Source organism: Rattus norvegicus, chromosome 6 (assembly GCF_036323735.1).
Source record: "Rattus norvegicus strain BN/NHsdMcwi chromosome 6, GRCr8, whole genome shotgun sequence".
Taxonomy (NCBI): domain Eukaryota; kingdom Metazoa; phylum Chordata; class Mammalia; order Rodentia; family Muridae; genus Rattus; species Rattus norvegicus.
In genome coordinates, this window is record NC_086024.1 from 129,139,147 (window position 1) to 129,159,927 (window position 20,781).

General features: G+C 49.0%; 1 protein-coding gene and 1 long non-coding RNA gene across 3 annotated transcripts; one reads left to right on the forward strand and one right to left on the reverse strand.

Annotated features, from left to right (window-relative positions):
* Positions 1-13,689: 13,689 nt before the first annotated feature.
* Gsc (goosecoid homeobox) lies at positions 13,690-15,729 on the reverse strand. The gene is made up of 3 exons (NM_001191873.1): positions 15,263-15,729; positions 14,482-14,741; positions 13,690-14,120 (listed from the first exon to the last, which is right to left on the reverse strand). Exons 1-3 carry the CDS (start codon positions 15,615-15,617, stop codon positions 13,965-13,967), a joined length of 771 nt encoding a protein of 256 aa, NP_001178802.1. The 5' UTR covers positions 15,618-15,729; the 3' UTR covers positions 13,690-13,964.
* A 62-nt stretch (positions 15,730-15,791) lies between these two features.
* On the forward strand, positions 15,792-17,310 carry LOC134479468 (uncharacterized). 2 transcript variants are annotated; one of them, XR_010052818.1, is made up of 3 exons: positions 15,792-15,931; positions 16,577-16,716; positions 16,861-17,310. It is a non-coding gene; the product is annotated as an uncharacterized LOC134479468 (long non-coding RNA). The 2 variants fall into 2 exon arrangements; XR_010052819.1 differs by lacking the exon at positions 15,792-15,931 and having other exon boundaries at positions 16,047-16,716.
* The last annotated feature ends 3,471 nt before the right edge of the window (positions 17,311-20,781 follow it).

A 20,781-nucleotide genomic window follows, 5' to 3' on the forward strand; every position in this document is an offset into this window, starting at 1 on the left:
CTGTGGAATGGGAAACTGGACCATGGAGAAGCAGAATGTACCCATGAGGAAGTTAGGGAATCACAGGCTCGCCCTATGCCTGGGGAGTCACTAGCTTACCCTATAGCTGGGGTACAGGGAAGATTGGTCTATGGAAAGAGAAATATAAAAGGGTGTGGAATGGAGCAGAGGCCAGAGGCAAAAAACTGCTGAGCTGTACCTCGGTCTGTCTCCGTCTCTCTGTGTCTGTGAATGTGTCTGTGTTCTCTGCACCACCACCACCACCACCACCCCCGTGTGTATGTGTGTGTGTGTGTGTGTGTGTGTGTGTGTGTGTGTGTGTGTGTGTGTGCGTGTGTGTGATGTATTGCTGTTAAGGGATGTCATGGCCACAGAAACTCTTATAAAGGAAAGTGTTTAGTTAGGGCTGGCTTACAGTTCGGTGATTTAGTCCATTATCATCCTGTCGGGAAACATGGTGGTGTGCAGGCAGACATGGTGCTGGAAAGAAACTGAGATTTGTACATCTGATAGGCAGACAGCAGAAAGAGAGAGGCACTGGGCCTGGCTTGGACTTCTGAAACCTCAAAGCCTAATGACACATTTTCTCTAACAAGGTCACACTTCTAATCCTTTCAAATACTGCCACCCCCTGGCATTCAAATCTATTTTCCCATGGGGGCTGTTATCATTCAAACCACCATAAGAAACTCCAACTGCTGAACCATCTCACCAACCCATACTTACATACATACATACATACATACATACATACATACATACATACCGACAGACAGACATACACACATACGGACTGACATACATACATACATACATACATACATACATACACACATACACACATACATACATACACACATATGGACTGACATACATACATACACACATACATACAATACACACATATACATACATACATACATACATACATACATACACACATATGGACTGACATACATACATGCATACATACACACATACATACACACATACATACATATACACATACACACATACATACACACATACATACATACATGCATACATACAGCATAAACAGCGTGTGTGTGTGTGTGTGTGTGTGTGTGTGTGTGTGTGTGTGTGTGTGTGTTGAATCCTCTGGAGTCAGAGTCACAGGGTTGTGACCTTCCTAATGTGGGTGCAGGTAATCAAACTTGGATCATCTACAAGAGCAGCAAGTGCTTCTAACCTCTTAGCCCTCTCTCGAATCCCAAAATTATCCTTTCATGTCACCTTAGATACTGAAATAAGATCCAAACAGAACAACTCTTTTTGTTTATTTGGAACAGGGCTCAAACTTACAGCAACCCTCCTACTGCACCCTCGCATAGGCCAGTATGACACATAAGCACCCCATTACTCAGCTAATAGGCTCTAAAAATACTAGGGAAAAAACTGTACAGGAATCAAGTATCTACCATGGCCCTAGAAATGACAGAGCCTTCTAAGCAGAGTGAATCTAGAAGCTACCAAGATACAATGCAGAATCTTATTCCACAAACATGAGGAGTTCACCACAGGAAAAAAACCAATGACCATTAATAAAGTCCAGAGACCAGTGACACCTTGGAGAAAATGTTCATACCGAGTAGCAGGAACCAAGGACTCACCTGGACTAGTTTACTCAAAGTCGTATAGTTAAAAAAAAAAAAAAAAAAAAAAAAAAAAAGACCATCTGTCTCAGAGACCCAAGAAAGACTTGAGCTCATGGAGAGGGGTTGGGGGTGTGGATCTCGGGATTTACCAGTGATCTATGAAGGAGATACAAAGTAACACTGATAGCACTGTCTTCCCAGTCCTTCTGCCCTCAGCCTGGCTCAAATCAATGACTGACCCGTGGCTGAGCACCAAGCCTAGCCAACAATGCCCCCTTCAGGATCCCATCCATGGCTTCTCAGGAACTTGATGAGGAGGGATATGGCAGTTTGGAGCCCTGCAGGAGCTTCTCTTGGACCATTAAGTTTAACACTTAAAAGTCAGAGATAAAGCTGGTTGGGAGGCTGAAGCAGGAGGATTACTGTAAGTGTGTTACACAGCAAGGTCTTGTCTGAAACACACACACACACACACACACACACACACACACACACATCGGATGTGGCTTCCTAACCAGCAATGAAGAAATGATCAAGGAAAAAAGAGGTTCATCTGTCCAAAAAATCCAAAAGCACTCACTCGGTAGCCAGGTTGATGGATGGGATGCTGCCCAGACATCCATGTCCATGCAGTATTCCTGATGGATTGTTTCCTGAAAACACACATATGCACATGCGCACACACTCAGAGAGAGGAGAAGCTGAGGCCGGGCTCCTGGAGTTGGAGGCTACCTATAAAGACAGGCACTGGAAAAGAGAGGAGGGTTCTCAGTGCTCCAGTAAGTTTCTATATGGACTGAATTTTTACAGGGCATAGGCAACTAGCTCCAGTCCAAAGCCAGGACGCAAATCAGCATGAAACTGAATGTACACCTGTGCTCTGATGTGGGATGGAGTTAAAGACCTACCTGGGTGTGGAAATGGCTCCTTGGCCCCTTGCTGCTTTCACTCAGGAGCCCTCCTCAGTGAACAACATGGCTCTAATGTCCAGTATTGGATACAATGAAGCTGTAAATGCAGACCTCATTGCTGTTGGTCTGATCCAGTGATATCTTTGTCTTAGAGAGGACACTCAGAACAAATGTGTGGGAGGAAAAAAAGCCATGGGTAGGCTCCTGTTAGTGGACTCCGTCCTATTAAAGCCCTACCAATAGGCTGGGGTGGGGTGGGTATATTGTCTCCACTCATGACTTCTTTTATACCTACTCCCACCCCAGCTTCTTTAAACTCTACCTAGATACTCCTCATGGGTCCCCCTTTGGAAATGACTTCTGGGCTATGTTCTTTAAAATCTTTATGAACTTGACTTCAGACCTATTCCATTCCTCCAAGAGAATTGGAACCAGGACTACCTGGGACAGCATTACCAATGCCACTGGGGGCCTGCCACTGAGCCAGGCTGCATAAGCATAATGTATCCCACAGTATTCTCGGCTGTACCAAGGAGCAGACCCAGTATACAGATATGGAAACTGAGGCCAGGAAAGAACTAACTGTGCTAACTGTGGAGATGCACGTGTCCTGCATGTCCTCACTCAGCCCCACACCAGTCCTGGTTCTTGTCACCGTCATCCAAATCGCTGCTGTGGCTGTGGCCTCCCGTGCTGGGAGTCACTGCAGGAAGAAAATTCAAGGTGGAATGAGAAGGTGAAAACCCTAGGGGTCCTCAGAATGATCTGGAATGGAGGCAGGGAAGGGCTGTGCTGAGGCAAAAAACAATGGTCAAGCATGAGGTGACCACACTCATGCAGGACCTTTGCCCCAGTGTTGATGAAAAGTAATGATGTTCCCAGGGGAGTGCCGTTCGCACAGTCCCAGGAGCAAATTCTTCTGAGGACCTGGGTCTCAGGCTCACTCTTGGCTGCCTATGTGCACCCTGGGGCCCAGAGTCTTCCATTCTGCAGGGCTCCTATACTCTTGGGAGCCAAAGTAGGCGCCATTCTGGGCCACTTGTCCTGTCACCCTAACATGTACATACCACAGCTAGCCAGTGTTCAGGGCTCTTCCCGCCAGCATGGCTCTGCTGGCCTGGATTCCAGCCTCTTCTCACCCTCAGGCCTTGAGTTGAAGGACTACATCCTAGATAGGCCTTCAAATACCCCCTCAGCAACCTTCCACTTCTCCCAGAGCTCTGGGAAGACCAGCAGCAGTCTGTGCACGCTGAGCTTCCCCATCTCATAGCGGCAAGTCGCCATCACAGTCTGATAGGGATGTGCCCTGTGCGGTACCAAGCCCCTTGCCATGCCTCCTTGGAATACTCCTGCTTTACCTAATGTCCCCTTTCTCGCCGGCACGGAACAGGGAGAGGGCTCCAGCAAGCCGAGGCCTTCGGGGCTGCGGTTTGCTTTTATTTGTTTGTTTTGTTTCCTTCAAGAACCAGACTATTTTCACATAGCTCTGGCCCCTCAGATGTTCTATCCTGAGCCTATAAAAAGGATTCCTCCCTGCAAATATTCCACAAGCAAAAAAAAAAAAAAAAAAATGGACTGCTACCAACATCTTACTCTGCCGTATCACATCCAATTCATCTGAGGACTCCGCTCATCCTTCCCTCTCCAGGGAAAATAATGGGGGGAAAGTTGGTTTGGGCTTCCAAGATCTCTCTGTAATCTGCCCTAGAGAGAACAAAGGGGCTTGAGTTATTAACTCTGTGTTAGACTCGAAGCAAGCATGTCTCTTAGAGATTAAATGGCTTGCCTGTGTCACTGCGCTGGAGGGGCTTCGGGAAACACGGCCAAGTTGCCCACTCTGTCTCTAGATACCCAGCTCTCCCCCACCACTCTGTCCTGTCCTGCCTGCAAAAACACTTTTACTGCCGTCTGTCGACAGCAGAGTAATTCAGACCAAATGCAAACCAACCCCTCAGGACCTAGAAAATAGAGACGGCTTCAACGATTTATCTGAATAGGTTCGAAATGATTGAAAATCGTCGGTATCCACGGAGGACCCAAACCAAAAAAAAAAAAAAAAAAAAAAAAAAAAAGCAAGCCAGCCTGAGAGCAATCATCCTGGCAATAGATGTGCTTCTAGAGAAGATGACAATGAAGGGACAGCCACCAGATCTCTTGATTTTTGCTCCGGAAGCTGGTGTTCTTTCTGAGTCCTCGCTATCTTTCTGGCTCAGAGATGAAGAAGGCATTGGGAGGAACCCAGCATCCTTGTAGCCAATCAGCCCTTGCTTTTAAAAAAAAAAAATTCATTCTGTGTGGTCAGTTGCCTGGTGGTCACTCCCATCCCTAGTGGATACTGGTCACGATCCAAATGACCCCTCTACTTGGAAGCCTTCAGCTCCGCAGGGCCTGGAGAACATTGCCAGTGTAGAATAGAAAGGCCTTCCCCTTAAGCACTGGTTGAGACTGTGGTCAGTGGGAAACCTGAGTGTGACAGAGATGCCCCCTCAGGACTTCCGAAAAGACCAGGTTATCTGGGCAGGCTGGTGACCTTCTGGGTAGACACAGAGGTCTTAACTTCCATTCAAAAGAAAAAGAAAGACAGCAGGACCCACGGTGGATATCCAAGGTTTCTTTTTTTACCGATAGAGTAAGAAATGATGTAGGAGGGAAACAACTGCTCTCAAAGGGTTTCACAACATCTCTGTTCTCTACCTTTGAGCTCTGCATCAATTACAGAACCAACAGGGCTGGGATGTAGCTCAGCTAGTAGTTTGTCTAGTACGTAGGAATCCCTGGGTTTAATCTCCAGCACGGCACAAATTAAGTGTTCTGATAACCTGCCTATAACCCCAGAATTCAGGAGGTAGAAGCAGGAGGATCAGGGGTTCAAGGTCATCCTCAACTAGTTCAACTAGAGCAAGCCCAAGGCCAGCCTGAGCAACAGGCTCTCACCTCAAAACAAAAAAAACAAAAACAACAAAAAAAAAAAAAAACAGTAAAGGAACAAACCCTTGACACTGCTCACCAGCCAAGGACAAAGAGGACTGAGATTAATGACACATACAGGCTTGCTCTGTGATGGTGTGACAGCAGACCTGCATAGCAATGTTCAGAAGAGGCCTACAAAGACTCCGGTGAACTGTCTATGGGTCACAGAAACTGTGGTAGCATTATTGATTTATAAAACTGGAAAAAGCACACGAGAAACCCAGCATCGGGTGGGTTAAGTCTGCAAAGTTGTCAGCCCCATTGACAAGGCCCAGACTACTGAGAAAGGAACGCATTCCCCAAGACTCCAGGGGTAAAACCTAGAATGCTTATGTGGTTATACTTGGAGGTAGAACCTTTAAGAAGATAAAGATATTTCCTTTAAAAAATATTTATTATTATTATTATTACTATTATTATTATTATTATTATATTTGTTGTTTGTTTTTTTGAGACAGGGTTTCTCTGTGTAGTCCTGGTTGTCCTGGAACTTGCTCTGTGGACCACGCTGGCCTTGAACTCAGAACGCCTGCCTCTGCCTCTGCCTCCACCTCCCAAGTATTGGGATTAAAGGCATGTAAACCATACATAGCTAATTTTCTATTTTTTATTTGCAATGTTGGTGATGAACCCGGGGCCTTACACACGCTATGGGCAAATGCTCTACCAGTGAGCTATATCCACAGACCTTGGTGTTTTGAAACAGGGTCCCACGATGTAGCTCAGGCCTGCCTTCAACTCTATGCATCTTTGAGCTCATGATCCTCCTGCCTCAGTCTTCTATGCACTAGAGTTACAGCTGTGTGCTACCGCACCCTAATGGGACTGGTTTCATTAAACCAGAAGGAGCTACCAAGGGGCTGGGGAGATGGTTCTGTGAGTAAATGCTTGCTGGGCAAAAGGGAGCCTGAGTCCTAAACCCAGGTAAGAGCTAGACATAACAGTACAAACCTGTTAACTTCAGAGCGGAAGGTTATAGACAGAAAGATCTCAGGAGCTCACTGACCATCCCAGGGAGCTTCTAGTTCAGTAAGAGAAAAAGGTACAAAAGAGAGGGGCTGGGGAGGGAGGGTTGTCTAGAAAGGCAACACGCCAGCATCTGGAACAACTTCTGACACACAGTAGGCACTTTAATATTTGTAGAAGGTAGGAGGCTGATCTCATACAGTGTCTGAGTCTGTGCTCAGGCTATCTTTAACATGCTGATACATTTACCATGGTTAGTGATCTGCGTTCACAAGGCCCCAGGTAATTTGCATGTGTTGCCGGAAATTATAACCTTAGAGTTTAACAACCCCATCGGAAGCGCAAAAACGGTTATAATTCTCCCCAGGAGGCTGAGGCTCGAAGGTCACACAGCTCTTTCCATGCCAAGCAGACGCTCCAGCCAGGTCTCCTGGCTGGCCCTTGCTAAGGGAAACACCCCATAGTACAGGAGCATGCTGGGATGTGAGTCCTTCCGATGGCTGGCCTTCCTTGACTGAAGACACCTTCCTTTATGCACGGTGGTGACAATAAGCATCTGCCTTGGGACTACGTGGAGATGCAGCTCAGAGTCAAAGCTCTTTCTAGCACGCACAACGGTCTGGGTTCGGTACTCCGCATCGGAAGCCAAACTGAAGAGCATGTGCAGATGTGAAGGTACAGCTCTGGAGGCTCCATCAGAGACAGTGATGCTGTCAAAGCAGCTAGGACACAAAACAAGGTGGGGCCATGTCCACCAAACTCAGAGAGCAGAAGGTATTGGACATGAGCACACACAGGGAAATTATCCTAAAAGTCCCACTGTCAATCCTTCAAACTAAGGTAACCTACTTTTGCAGCATCCCTGAGCACTGCAGAAAACATTTCCCATATTTTAAATTTTTTGAAGTTTATTTTTCCTACATAAGGTCTTGCTCTGTAGCCCAAGTTGGCTTGAAAAAAAAAATGCACAACATAGCCCAGGCTGGCCCCCAATTCGTATGTGATTGTCCCTGCTCAGCTTCACTCCTGCTAGGATTACAGGTGTGAACCACATGATGCCTGTCTTATATTTTGTTTGTTGTTTGTTTGTTTGTTTGTGTCTACTTAAGTAGGCTGAGTGCGTTAGAGCAGATCTTTAATTCCAGTGCTTGAGAAACTAAGGTGGGAAAACAATCTTAGGCTAGCCTGGGCAATATAATAAGATCTGAGATCATTCCAGAATTTTCAATGAAATTTCAAGAAGTTTTTCTCCATTCACCCTTGTACCTTATTCCATGGAAGAAATGAGACAAACGCCAGGGAAAGTCTTCTATTGAGAAGGAAGGAAGAGATGGGGACCCGTTTCAGCCTTCACTATTACTGCATGTATTCAGCCAATACCTGGCACCACTGGTGGAAGGGGTGGGGGTAGGGAGAGGAGAGGATGGGGGTGGCAGGAAGGCGGGGAGCTCTTCACATGTTCCGTGTAAATTGACACTCAAGTAATCTGCAGCCCTGCTCACTTCAGTAGAAAGTGATTCACTTGGTTTCAGATTTAAATATTTATTCCCCCAACACAAAACAATGTTGAGCATGCATGTCCCCTAACATCCCAGCCATCTGGCCTTGGAGATGTTTGCAGATGAAAAGACCAGCTGGGATTCCAGTGAGCCTTCCTGGCAGAGGGGGATGTGCCCAACAGACACATTGGACCTCCCTGTTCAAGACGTGTGGTTTTCTTTTTCTGGTCCCATAGTTAGCACTTAAAGAGGGATTTCAAAGGAGGCTTCTTCCTACCCCATGTGGAAGGAAACATCCCTCTCTTGGCCTTATGAGGTGACGTCAGTGATTCGGGTGGGACAAGATTAAAGGAGCATTGTGAGATTCAGACCCATGCTGCCCCCAGGTTGTATGAGGCAACCCTTCCACTTGTGGCATACGCCTCCGGAGCCCATGGCACCTCAGGCTGGGGACAGAATTCTCTCTCAAGTCTCTCAAGGTGTCAATTGTCACCCAGCTGACAGGGGCCTGTAGCCACTGTGTTGAAGATGGACTGTGACCCTGTACCTGTAGTCACAACTGCTTAAACTGCTTAAAACTAGACAACTTGGTGTGTGTGTGTGTGTGTGTGTGTGTGTGTGTGTGTGTGTGTGTGTGTGTATCCATTCTAGCCCTCCAAAAGAGAAAAATTAAATCAAGTTCCCACACACCAGTTCTACACTTAGGAACATGCATCCTGCAGACGGCCTTTGGTTGAGTCAGCCTGGTAGGTTGGCAGGAAGACCAGAGCACTGCCCTGTATTACACCGCTGGCAATCAGCGAGGAAGTGACATGGATGCCTTAAAACTCTGCATCAAGGGGTTGGGGATTTAGCTCAGTGGTAGAGCGCTTGCCTAGGAAGCGCAAGGCCCTGGGTTCTGTCCCCAGCTCCAAAAAAAAAGAACCAAAAAAAAAAAAAAAAAAAAAAACCTCTGCATTGAGGCTAAAATTATCCCACTAATCAGAGCTTCTACATATCAGCTTCTGGTGTCTCCAGAGCAGAAGGGGGTTGCTGGAACAAACGCAGTAGACGCCATTAAAACAGACGGCTAGATGCGGTCAACAGACTCAGTGGACCTCAAATTAGAGAAGTTAAGTTCCAAGGGGAAGGACTATCATCGGAGAATGGGGAGAGTGGGTGAGGGACTCCCAATGCTTCCCAGGGCTGCACACATGGGACCAGATGGAGGCTGGCTTCGGGAATCTAAAACTTACCAGCCCACTTTCAGATGCTGTTCTAAGTCATAATTCACCACACTGGTTCTATGGGACACTCAGACCACAAAGACACATCTTTTATTTTCCCCAGATTTACAACCAACTCATGATAAGCAGAGGTCTTCCGCTTGGTCACATGACTCTAGGGACAGGCATCAGGGAAAAGCCTGATGTCTGTTCAGCAAGGGAGACGGCCGTACTACCAGGCAACCCAGATGTCCATTCCAGAATGTTCAGGGGTCTCTGCATTAGCCACTGGGGGTGTTTTCGGTTTTACTTTCCGAAAAACTTCAAGGTCATCTCACAAAATTTGGAAATCAAATCCAAACCCAAGGCAAATATTCCTCTACACTAAGTCCTGGAGCTCCGGGAAGAATGAGAGCTTTTGCGATCTAGCAGAGGCTTCTAAATCCACACCATCACAGTACAGGCTGTGTCCTATGGTCATGCCTAGGCTCCTGCACCAACAACAATTAAGAACAAGGGGCGTTCCTTAATCTGCTTAAGTGGAGCACTGATCAGCTGGTCAGACAGTGTTTTCAAAGCCACGGGTAATGAACGAATGTGTCAGACGCTCAGCTGGGGCCCTTCCTCTCCCTCCAGTCTTCCCCTCTCCTCAAACCCATTCTGCAGGTGGGGAAGAAGGCTGTCAGACACAGCTTAACCTGCCTGGGTGAGGATGAGGACCCATTCTGATGGGAGCTTGAACCAGGGTGGCTTTAAAGTCCAGTCACAACAACTCTCTGGAAAATGACCTCTCTGTCACTTAGACCGCCTGGCCCCCAGCAGCTACCATGTAATGAAGTAAAACAAGAATCTGTTTCTATCTCATACATATATACACACACATGCAGACACATACATAAACATACATATATATTAAAATGCCATACCAGCGGGGCATGGTGGTTCACACATCTAGCCCTAGTTCTCAACAGGCTAAGGTGGAACTGTCACACTTAAAGGCCATTCTGTCCCCGGAAACACAAAACAAAGCCTCCGGGTTCAAAGTTCAAATGTCAATAAAACACAGGCTGATCAAAGAACTGTAATTAAAATACACTCTCCCCAAATACTGACTGCTTAATCAGGAGTAGTTTTCAAACTGCACCCCACCAGCCCTCCGCCTCTGTCCAGGCAGCTACAAGGAATGACTACACATTCTCCAGGAAAAAAAGATAGAAATTTGTAGACGCCCCCAATCTTACCCGCTTCATATACACATATACCTCTCATCCCTCATCTCGAGGGAAGATGTGGGAGGTTGCTGAGATTGTGTGTGTGTGTGTGTGTGTGTGTGTGTGCGTGTGTGCGTGCGTGCGTGAGCGTGTGTGCGTGTGTGCGTGCGTGCGTGCGTGAGCGCGTGTGTGTGTGTGTGTGTGTGTGTGTGTGTGTGTGTGTGTGTACACAAACACACTCGAGCATGGCTCAGGAGCCAGGGCCTGCTCTACCACTTACTGTTCCATGGTCCCAAGCCTCCAAATTCATCAGGTCTGGCCACACACATCTTTAACCGCAGCGGGACGGCCTAGTCTACAGGACGAGCTCCAACATAGCCAGGGATACAAAGTAAAACCCAGTCCAATCAATCAATGAATCAATCCATCAATCATAGAAAATGCTAGGCCGCCATTAGGGAAATGCTTATTCTTGTTCTTTACTGGACCGCCTGGCGCAGTACGCAAACTCCGATATCCCCCTGAAGTAGCTCCATTCACTCCCAGTCACTGCTGAGCTCTTGCTTAGGTTCCATCAGGAGCCAAACAAACAAGGCATCTTAGTTCATCGAAACTCAAGGACCAGGAGCTTTGCCGACCAACTGTGGTCCCCACAATAGCCCCTGACTTTAGCTCTGTTCTTCCATTTGCCCAGGTTTAAAATGGGCAGGACGCAGGGGTGTTAGACAGAAAGCTCTCAGGCAAGTCACTGGGCCCACATCTTACCCACCCATGCACAACTTGACTTTCCAACACTGCAGTTCAAAGTTCCACTAAAGAAAATTCGCAGGCCCCAGTTCATGTTCTCTCTCTCTCTCTCTCTCTCTCTCTCTCTCTCTCTCTCTCTCTCTCTTTCTCTCTCTGCCCTGTGACCCCATCTGGCCCTGCCTGACACTGACAGCCAGCTGCAACAGAGGTTTGAGTCCCACAGCTGCCTGGGGCATGCAGAAGGGAGGCCGGACTATAATTAGGCCAACCTTGCTGACTTTTCCCTCTTTTCTCCCGATGAGACGATGAGACGTTCATCACACTTACTTCCTGTGAGCTGGGCGAATGCTACAACACTTCACAGGCAACTCCAGGCATGGAGACTAGGGAAGGGGGGTGTGGGGTCTCTCACCACCTTGGGTTGGCCCTAAACCAAGCAATTCACACACCTCCAACTTACTGGCAACTTCTCACCAGGTGTTCTTGGGAGAGTCCCCTGATTTCCCCTCTCCCTAGCTCTAGCCACATAATCTCTTCCCAGACCAGAAAAAATGAAAATTCCCTTGTATAGCAAACTGGAGTGCAGGTCGTATGCAAGTAATGGAGGTGTACTATAAAAGAGAGAGCAGATCTCTGGGTAGAATGCTACATAGATGCCCCCTCAGGCTTCTCTCTATCCAACAGCACCCCCATCCAGTAACACAACTGTTACCAAGTGGGGTTGCTCAGCACTCCGTACCCTCTCACCCTGGAAGTCCGGCATCTAAAAAGAAGGTATATTTAAAAAGCCATTCTGAGACAGCATCTAGAACTGGCCAGCTTCTTGGGATGCTTTTCAAAGAAACTGTGGTTATCGGAAATGTCTCCAACTACAGACAAGATTCACTCGAGCAAAACCACCCCTGTGCCCTTGGTTTCTTATGGGCTGCGTGATGTCAAAATATTTAACCTTTCAGAAACCTCTTCCCTTGTAAAACGTTGACAGTATGCCCCATCTCACAGAGTTCTTGGAGGATAAGACAAGGGAAGCAAGTTCTGAAGTATTAGTCCTGACATAAGAGTCATGTTATTTATTATTATTATTATTATTATTATTATTATTATTATTATTATTATTATTAAGTGGCCACATAATGTATTAGGTGCCACTCTGAATTAGCACCTGGAAACATTCACAGTCTTGGAAAGCAGATGCCATGTGTCTGTGCCTACTTTACAGCAATGCAGATCAACATCAGAGACAGTTCAAACTGAGGGAAAGTCTAGGTATGAATGACAGAGATCTTCCCCCGTAGGCAGATCTGTCCTCCGAACCCTTTCTTTTTCTGCAGAAAGCATTTAAGTGAGGATATTTATTTTAAAAGCAGCACCTGAAGCTGGTAGCGGCCTGTGAGCCCAGCAGAGGAGGTGAAGGCAGGGGGATTTGGCGTCCAAAGCCAGCCTGAGATCCCAGATTAAAGAAAAAGAGCTATATTAGGTGTTATTACATATTTTATGTCAATCCTGGGCTTAGTCACATTGGCTTTATAATCCTACAAACTGTGAGAGAGAGAAGAAAGTACTCCCCATAAATCACCGTGTTTTCTTCCTGCACTGTTCCTAGCCATAGTGTCTAGCCCTGAATAGACCTTGCTCCTAATATTCAAAATGGCACAGGGGAGAGCAGCCCCCCACCCCCCTCGCCACCCCCAGTTCCAGAGCCAAGGAGCGGGCTCAGGCTCTGGCTTCCTCCTAGATAAACACACTTAAGGTAGAACTAATTAAAAGTTTAACATATTAAAAACTTGTCACAGATGGCAGCCAGAGTGACCTCTCTGCTCCAGAGAAAAAAGTAAATTTATGACCAGTAGTAGATAGATAGGGTGTACTCCTTCCTTCAGGGGTGGATGGTGTCTAGTGTCAGGGCAGAGAACCCCCACTGAAAGAGTGAACCATTTCCAAGGGGCTCGTCTGGCAGGGAGTTCTGCAAGGCTCTAAGAAAGAAAGACCCACTCTGCCCTTCCCAACTTTTACCAAGCATAGGAGGAAAACCGAAAGGAACTAATATGGTCCGAAAAGTTAAGTCCCCAGCAGGTACTCTACCACACAGCTCTCAGTGGCACTCCGGTAGGGTGCAAGCACCAGGTCTGTGTAGTGGAAACAAACGCTCTAGGCTCAAAGGGAAAAAGGGGACAGCTCCCTGGGGAGGTGACAGCCAGAAAGAAAGCGCCAACAACCAGGAAAGCTATCATTCCAGCTGCCTTTTTTTCCCCCCACAGGAATTCAATTCGTCCTTGGCCTTAGGTCTAGGGTGGGTTCGAGAGCGGAGGTCCTGAGTGAGTAACTGGGAAGGGACTCTGAGGAAGTGAGGAAGCTTCAAGGAAGGAAGGAATGATCGAAAGAAAAGGTGAAGCTGTAGAAAACCCGGCCCACACTCTCCACCCCTTCCAAAGACCCGCGATACCCAGTGCTACCAATTCCTACCTCCCCACCCCTACTTCGCCGCGTTTAGTTGCCTTCGGTGTTGCAACTAGACAGATTACTTTTCTAGGCCTCCACTGATGGCACTAGGGTAGGAAACACAACATGGCTGGTCTGCATCGCCATCACTTTATTGTACTGTCACCGTTAACTTAACTATAAATACTACGGTGGGGAACGCGGCTCACGCAGGCAGCCCGGGACGCGGGGCTGCGGTCCCCACGCGCCTGTCCCTGGCAGTCCCGGACCTTTACATTATTTACAGCTAGCTCCTCGTTGCTTCTTCGACCCCCTCCCGCAAGGCAGGGCGTGTGCAAGTAGCATCGACTGTCTGTGCAAGTCCTTGCGTCAGGCAAGCGCCCCGGCCGGCCCGCGGCCGTCAGCTGTCCGAGTCCAAATCGCTTTTACCTTCCTCTTCCCTCTTCTCTGGTGAGGCTTTCGAGGACGTCTTGTTCCACTTCTCAGCGTTTTCCGACTCCTCTGAGGAGGATCTCTTCTGTCGTCTCCATTTGGCTCGGCGGTTCTTAAACCAGACCTGTTGCGCGAGGGGGCAACCAAAGAGTAGTGACCAAAAGACTGCTGCCCACCGATGCCAGGGCACCGGATAACCCTACGCAGCCAGGGGACAGCATGACTGTGAAATCTCAGCCAGGCAGGGAGAAATCGCAAGCCATCGCTGCGCTCAGGGCCAACAAAATGAGAAACACCCTCCACGCTTCCTCAATTCCACTCCATTTCTTGGGCCTAAAGTGCCTTCGGGTAGCCTCCAGGCCACCACCTCTCGGATGCTCTTAGAGTGGCCACAGCCCCAAGGAGGACTGGGCAAAAAACTGAGTGCAGGGAAGGACCACTAGATACCCCCACCCCGGCCAACCCCCGCTGTGGCCCTTGCCTACCTCCACCTTCTCCTCCCGGAGGTGCACCTTCCGGGCCAGTTGCTCCCGAGTGCCCACGTCTGGGTACTTTGTCTCCTGGAAGAGGTTCTCCAGGGCTTCGAGCTGCTCGTCGGTGAAGATGGTGCGGTGCCGCCGCTTCCGTCGACAGTGCAGCTGGTTGAGCAGCTGCAGCTCAGTGCGCGACAGCGTGCCCACGTTCATATAGGGCAGCATCTGGTGCGGCACTGGAGACACCAGTACAGAACCGGGGCCCTCGTAGCCTGCGACAGAGGGAGGGACGACAGTCATCCATCCTCCCTTGGGCACCATAGGACAACTTGCTTGCTGCCCTCGCTAACTTAAAAATAAAAAAGTCTACACGGGGCGCTAGGTCTTTGGGGGAACACAAAGACTGAGACCAGGGATGCCTGGTCGTGGAAAAGTGTCCTCCTGCACACATCCAAAAGCCAATTCAGGCACTTTAGACTTAATCTCCCCGCGCCCTCACTTAATTCCCGCGCGCGTCTGGAGTCGCCAGGACACTTCAGGTGATTCGATTTCTTTAACTCTAGCCTCAAGTTTTCAGCAGACGTGTGCAAACTCCCATACCAGGTGACCAAAAACATAAATAAATAAAAAGTAAAAGATAATAAATAAATAGATAGATGGGAGAAAAGGGAAGGCTTGCAAAGGGAGAAAGTTGGTGCCAGGTTAATAAAGCAGACACACCGCGCGTCCACGCCCTAGCAGCCACCGACTGCCGCGATGGCGAAGGCTGGCTCGCGCGCGTTCGCGACCCTACCTGGGGGCGTCGGGACGCAGGAACACTGCTGGGCGCCCAGCGGCGGCACAGCCCCGCAGCAGGCCGGGCCCACGGGCGCCGCCTGCACGTGCAGCTGCCCGTAGAAGTAGCTGTTGTAGCCCAGGCGGGAGCCGCCGACCGCGGCCGGGAGGCCCGCGCCTCCAGGGGCCACAGGACGCGGGTAGAAGGCGCCGTAGTCCGAGGAGGTGCCGCCGCCAGCGCCGTAGAGCGAGTCCCCGTGCAGAGCCGGAAAGACCACCGGAGCCGCGGCGCTGGGCGCCACCGGGAGCACCGCGTCTTTGCAGCGCGGCCGGGCGGCCAGGATGTTGTCGATGCTGAACATGCTGGCGGGCATCCCCGAGCCCCGCGCCGGGACCGGGGGGCGGCGGGGACGCGCCGAAGAAGAAGTCTCCAAGTGGTGTTGTTTGGGGTGGGGGTTGGGGGTTGTCCCACTCTGTGCTCCCGCGGGCGAGCAAACCGAAAGAGAGCGCGGGCGAGCGCGCAACTCGCGCCCCTCCCCGCCCCCTGCGTCCGAGCTCCCTCCTCCCGCCCTCTCCTCCCCTCGCCGCCGCCTAGCTGAACTCAACCCGCCGGTAGGACGCAGCTCCGACCGGCTCAACCTCTTGTTGGTTTTATACTGAGTCGACGTCATCCTGGATTTAGTTCCTGGTAATATGCAGATGACAAACAGAACCAGATTTGGTCCTTTTCTTTTCCTTTGGGTGGTGTGGAATGGGGGGAGGGAGTGCGGGGGGCGCTTGCAGGGGAGGGGGGGAGATGCCAAGAGGAGGGGGGCCTCAGGGCCTGAAAAAGATTGTGGATTGAGAATTAATGAAATTAACCTAATCTTTTCCATTCGGCAGCCCCCGCGCGGCCCCGGCCTTGCTGGGCGGGCGGCCTAATTGCCCAGGTTAATCTTATTAATACTATTGTCCTGCCGCCGTTAACAACTCCGCCGCCGACCTCTCCGCCCCGACCCTTTTCTCTCTATTATGGGGTGCGATTTCCTATGGTTGTAGCTCAAATTCATTGTGGCTAATTTTACTTTAGAACTTTTTACTCCCTTTCGGAATCTGTTTGCTTTTAAGAAATGAGGGTGGCTGTGTCCTCCCTCAACTGAGACTGAAAATTCCCCCCACAGCCAACCCTCACCCCTCCCCCGTGAACTCGCTGCCTAATTTCACCCCCCACCCCGTCTCTTTCCCAAAATCTTTTGTTTTTGCGAAAGCCAATTTTTCTCAGAGCTAAAACGGTGAAAGAAGAAACACGGCCGGCTTCGTAAAAGTTGTCTCTCTTTTTTTTTTTTCCTTAAAGCGGTCACTCTGGGTCTGAAACCACCCTGACTTTCCCTAGCTAACACATCAGTGAGGAGCAAATTCAGCCACTGTTTAAAATTCGCCACGGAGAGGAGCACTCTGAAGCGATGCTTCCAGAGGCTTCCCGCGTGGGTGCCGGTAGGTTCTGTGCCTTTCTGATTAGTATTCTGGGAGAAGGGGTGCGTTCCCCAAAATTGTTTTTGGGTTTTAATTCTCGTGGGGTCTACCGGGACTGCCTGTCTCCTTTCTCAACATATTGAGTGGCGTTCCTCTCTCAATCAGCGAGCTCCCCAAAAGGCCTCTAGCTATCTTTCCAGGCCCACTCTGGCCTCTGTGGGACCCCAGCGGCCTGGACCAGAGTCGGGCCACTGCGGGCGGCCCTGATGATTTGCGGGATTCTCCGTGAGGCACGGTCGAACCGTGGGAGGCGCAGCCAACCTAGATCTACGCGCAGGCGGCTGGGCGACCTCCGGGAAGGTAAACGATTCTCTGCGCAGAACGAAAGCAGAGGCCAGAAGTCGCGCGTCCCTGGTGCCAGCCCCGGAATTGCAGAGCAGTCCATCGTCCCGGCCATCGCTCCAGCTGCTTCAGGCGAGACCTGGGTAGAGGACTCCCTGGAGGTCCAAGGCATTTGTGGAGATTCGTCTCTCACTGATAAGCTAAGATAGCTTCAACGCCGTCTTAAAGTCGTACAATAAATGCTAAGTCCTCCCGGCACAGGAGGAGACACCCCTCTTGTTATTGCTCTTCCTGGGTTAGAGAACCGTTGCGGTAAGTTTGGTGGTCCCTCCTGGACACAGAACTCCGGCCGTGTGGCAGTGCGTGGGAGCAGCCACCCGGAGCTTAGGAAAGCGCGCTTCTCCTAGGCCTCCACTCCTGGACCTCCGCGCCCTCCAGCCCACCCACGAATGGCCTAGGACACTTGGATTGCTTACTTTGCAAACTGGGGGTGGTAGTAAGGACTGAATAGAGACCAGTTTCAGTTTGGGAGGTAACAGGTTTTTGGTTTTGTTTTAAGAGAAACAAGTCTCTCAGGAGTGTGAACCATCCGTCAGAAAGGCTGAGCCTACCTAGAGAAGTACCTTTTTTTTTCCAGTACAAAGACTTTCACCGGGTTCCGGACATACCGGCTGCTCCACAGTTCTAAAAGGAGATAAATTGATGGGCAAGAACTAGAGGCTGCAGTTTCAGTGGTGACTTCGCTGTGTTCGTTTGTGTTGGTGGTGGTTGTGAGTGGGTAAGGCGCATGCAGGGGCAGGTCTCTTAGGACCTTTACTGGGGTGCCAGGCAGAAACAGGAGAGCCAAAGGGCCCCTGGGATAGATTCCCAGACCCCTGCAACTTCTGAAGGGGACTCAGATAGGTACTCAGCCACAGATCTGAAAGAGTAGGGGGGGTTGAAAAGATTAAAACAAACCCACGCCCACTCCTTCGTGTCTCTTGATGCTTAGTGATCGGTTTTAACAAGCCAGGGATTTCACTACACGGCTCGATTTCCCAAAGCCCCCTAGCTGTGTCAGGAACCCTAGAAGGAAAAAACTCCTCACCTGTAGCCAAGGGTGCCAGGGTTCAAGACCGAACATTGCCACCTGGCAAACTATCCCTCCTTTGGAGGCCTCGGGATTTTAAATAATCTAACCAAATCCGAGATTAATTGAATCCCTTAAAACCTTAGTATTTAATGAGTTAGTTTCTTTTCTTTTCATTGGGACAAAGGAGCGGGCTGGGCCCACTCCTGCCCTAAGGCAAAAGCAGGGTCTCTTCAGCTGGGTTCAAGATAAAGAAAAGTCACTCGGTCTTGGAGCTCTTTTCCTCGAAAACAAGACTTTCCCAGAAGGGAACCCGAGCCACATAACCGCTACACTCCGGGAGAGCTCACCCGTGGCGGGGCCTTCCTGGTACAATTGTCCCCTCAGCCCAAGGTTGTTCCACATTGTCCGCCGGGAGGCTGGCTCAGTGAAGGAAGTCAGGGGCCCAGATCCCTTGCTGTGCTTTCTCTGAGGAAACCCTCCAAGTGTCCCCAACGCACTAGGAACAATCTTGTCCTGAGTGGCCAGGCGCAATTGAAATAACAAATGCGAGGCACGCAAATTGTCCCCCTCCAGTTGCTAAGCGATTGTTTGTCGCCCCCGCACGCCCAGCTCAGCATGGGAGGACCGGCGAGTCCGGAGGCCGCCGGAGAGGCTTCGGTGAGAAATAAGTAAACACGCCGTTGATTTTCTCTATTATCACACAAACACGATTTCACACAAAGCAATCACCACGCAGAAGTCTATGAAAATGTGTTTGTTGGGGGACTCACTCGTCCCAGTAATAGCCCTCATTTTTAAGATATTAAAGAATGGATCAGTGGATTCCACACATACAGAAGGTGTATTTGTTGGTTGGCGGCTTTCGAAGACCAACCGCTCTTGTACCACCATCATCTCTGAGTTGATTCAGAGTGTAAATTAGATTGCTTTTCTAATTCAAAACATAGAGCCCAAGTTAGTAGTGTTCATCTGGCTATCTCTCAGAGGGCTGTCTCCCCACTATCCCTACACCCCAATCTCATAGCTCTTTTTTTTTTCTTTCTTGGGGAGGGGTGGACGGGGAACCGGTTGGAGGCCCCAACTCTTCAGGGTTTATTTTCTAAACACTCAATTTCTTGCCTGTACATGGAGCAATTTCTAATTGGACATCTTAGGTAGAGTTTTTAGATACGTGGTTTAGGTAGGAGTTTCTGAGCTATGTGCACAAAACACTGATGTACCCTTTTCAAAGGTATGTGGAATACTGTAAGGAAGACAGGAATTAGGGAAGATGGGGGAATTCCCACGGAAGCCAGAGGGCACCAAGACCTCCTACGGGTTTCACCAAGCAAATTGGTTTTGCTGTTTGCATTTTGGCTTTTTTTTTTTTTTTTTTTTTTTTTTTTTTTTTTTTTTTTTTGTCAGTGTCTCAAAAACAGTCTCCTGTCTCTGCTACTCCTTGGAGAATATCTGCAGGAGCTCCAAGTGACCTTCCTCTGGAGTTTGGAACTGTGCCGCCTTGAGCAGAGGGCTCAGAACTACCCTAATGCAGGGCACAACCAGCAAAACGTGGAGTCTTCGTCTTCCAATCCTAGGACAATAACTAGCTGGGGCGGGGGGTTGTTAGAAATTTTGCACGTTCGAAATAAAAGTGGCTGGTTAATCAAAATGTTAGGAAAGCGCCCCAGAATCCTGGGAGAGAAAGGGTGTCCCCCTTTCCCAGGGCCTCGGAAAGAGAAAATAGCTTGGGCTATCCAGGTTGCAGAGCGCGGGCTTGGGCTTTCGGCAGAGTTATTTACCCAGAGCTTGTTTCAAAGTGACTTGCACCAAGGCTTTTGTAAATCACAGAATGCAAATGAGGATAATTTGTTCTTAAAGGAACTTTCTCTTGAAATGATTAGCGAAGTCAGTCATTTGAAAGAAGAGAGCAGCCAGCTCAGAGCTTCCCGAAGCCCCTAGCTAACCCATATCAGCTTCTAACGTTTTCATTCATGTAAACCTCATTAATGAAGATCTTTTATTTAAACGTCAAGGGGATTTGAAATTTCGAGTAAATTATGAAGCTTGTGTGTCTAGCCAAGTCATGGGTCAGATGCGTTTGTGAAAAACTGCTAAAAGAGCATATGGTTTTGAATTCTTCTACAATGACTAGTGTTTAAATAAATTGCTTGTACTGCTTAACTTCATGTGTAATTTTGACAGAAATTGGCCTATAGCCTTTTGATATGTAAACATTTCAGCCTTTTATGCGGTATAAAAAAGACACTTGCTTTTTAGGATCAGCTCCGGCAGTCACCCTGTAATTCAGAAAGCTGGCACCTACCATTACGTTCTTGCTGGATTTCGACTTTCAACTGGCAGCGTTGGGGAGGGAAAAAAAACTATATGAAAGAAAAGGGGGAAAAAAGATATTTCAAAAGCAATGTCCATTTGCGATTAAAAGCTGCAGATGAGGTGAGAACGGGCCACTTACTATCTGAAAGGCATGGGCAAACCATAGTTATTAAAGAACATTTCTGTCAGTCTTCTTTAAGCCATCCCACCGGAGGGGACACTTAAGCAGGGCTCAGGAATGACTGCTGTGTTATTAAATGCTTGTCTTAGGACAGAGCCAGTCAGTCCAACATACAAATAGGTGTTAAAAAATCTAGGTATCATTTCAGGACCTTACCAGCTAAATGGCAACAGTGTCA

Coding starts and splice junctions, on each gene's coding strand:
- Gsc (NM_001191873.1), bottom strand. CDS start 15,617: ATGCCCGCCAGCATGTTCAGCATCGACAACATCCTGGCCGCCCGGCCG. Junction 14,742..15,262: donor CTGCGTCCCGACGCCCCCAG/GTAGGGTCGCGA, acceptor CCTCTGTCGCAG/GCTACGAGGGCCCCGGTTCT. Junction 14,121..14,481: donor TCCGGGAGGAGAAGGTGGAG/GTAGGCAAGGGC, acceptor CTCGCGCAACAG/GTCTGGTTTAAGAACCGCCG.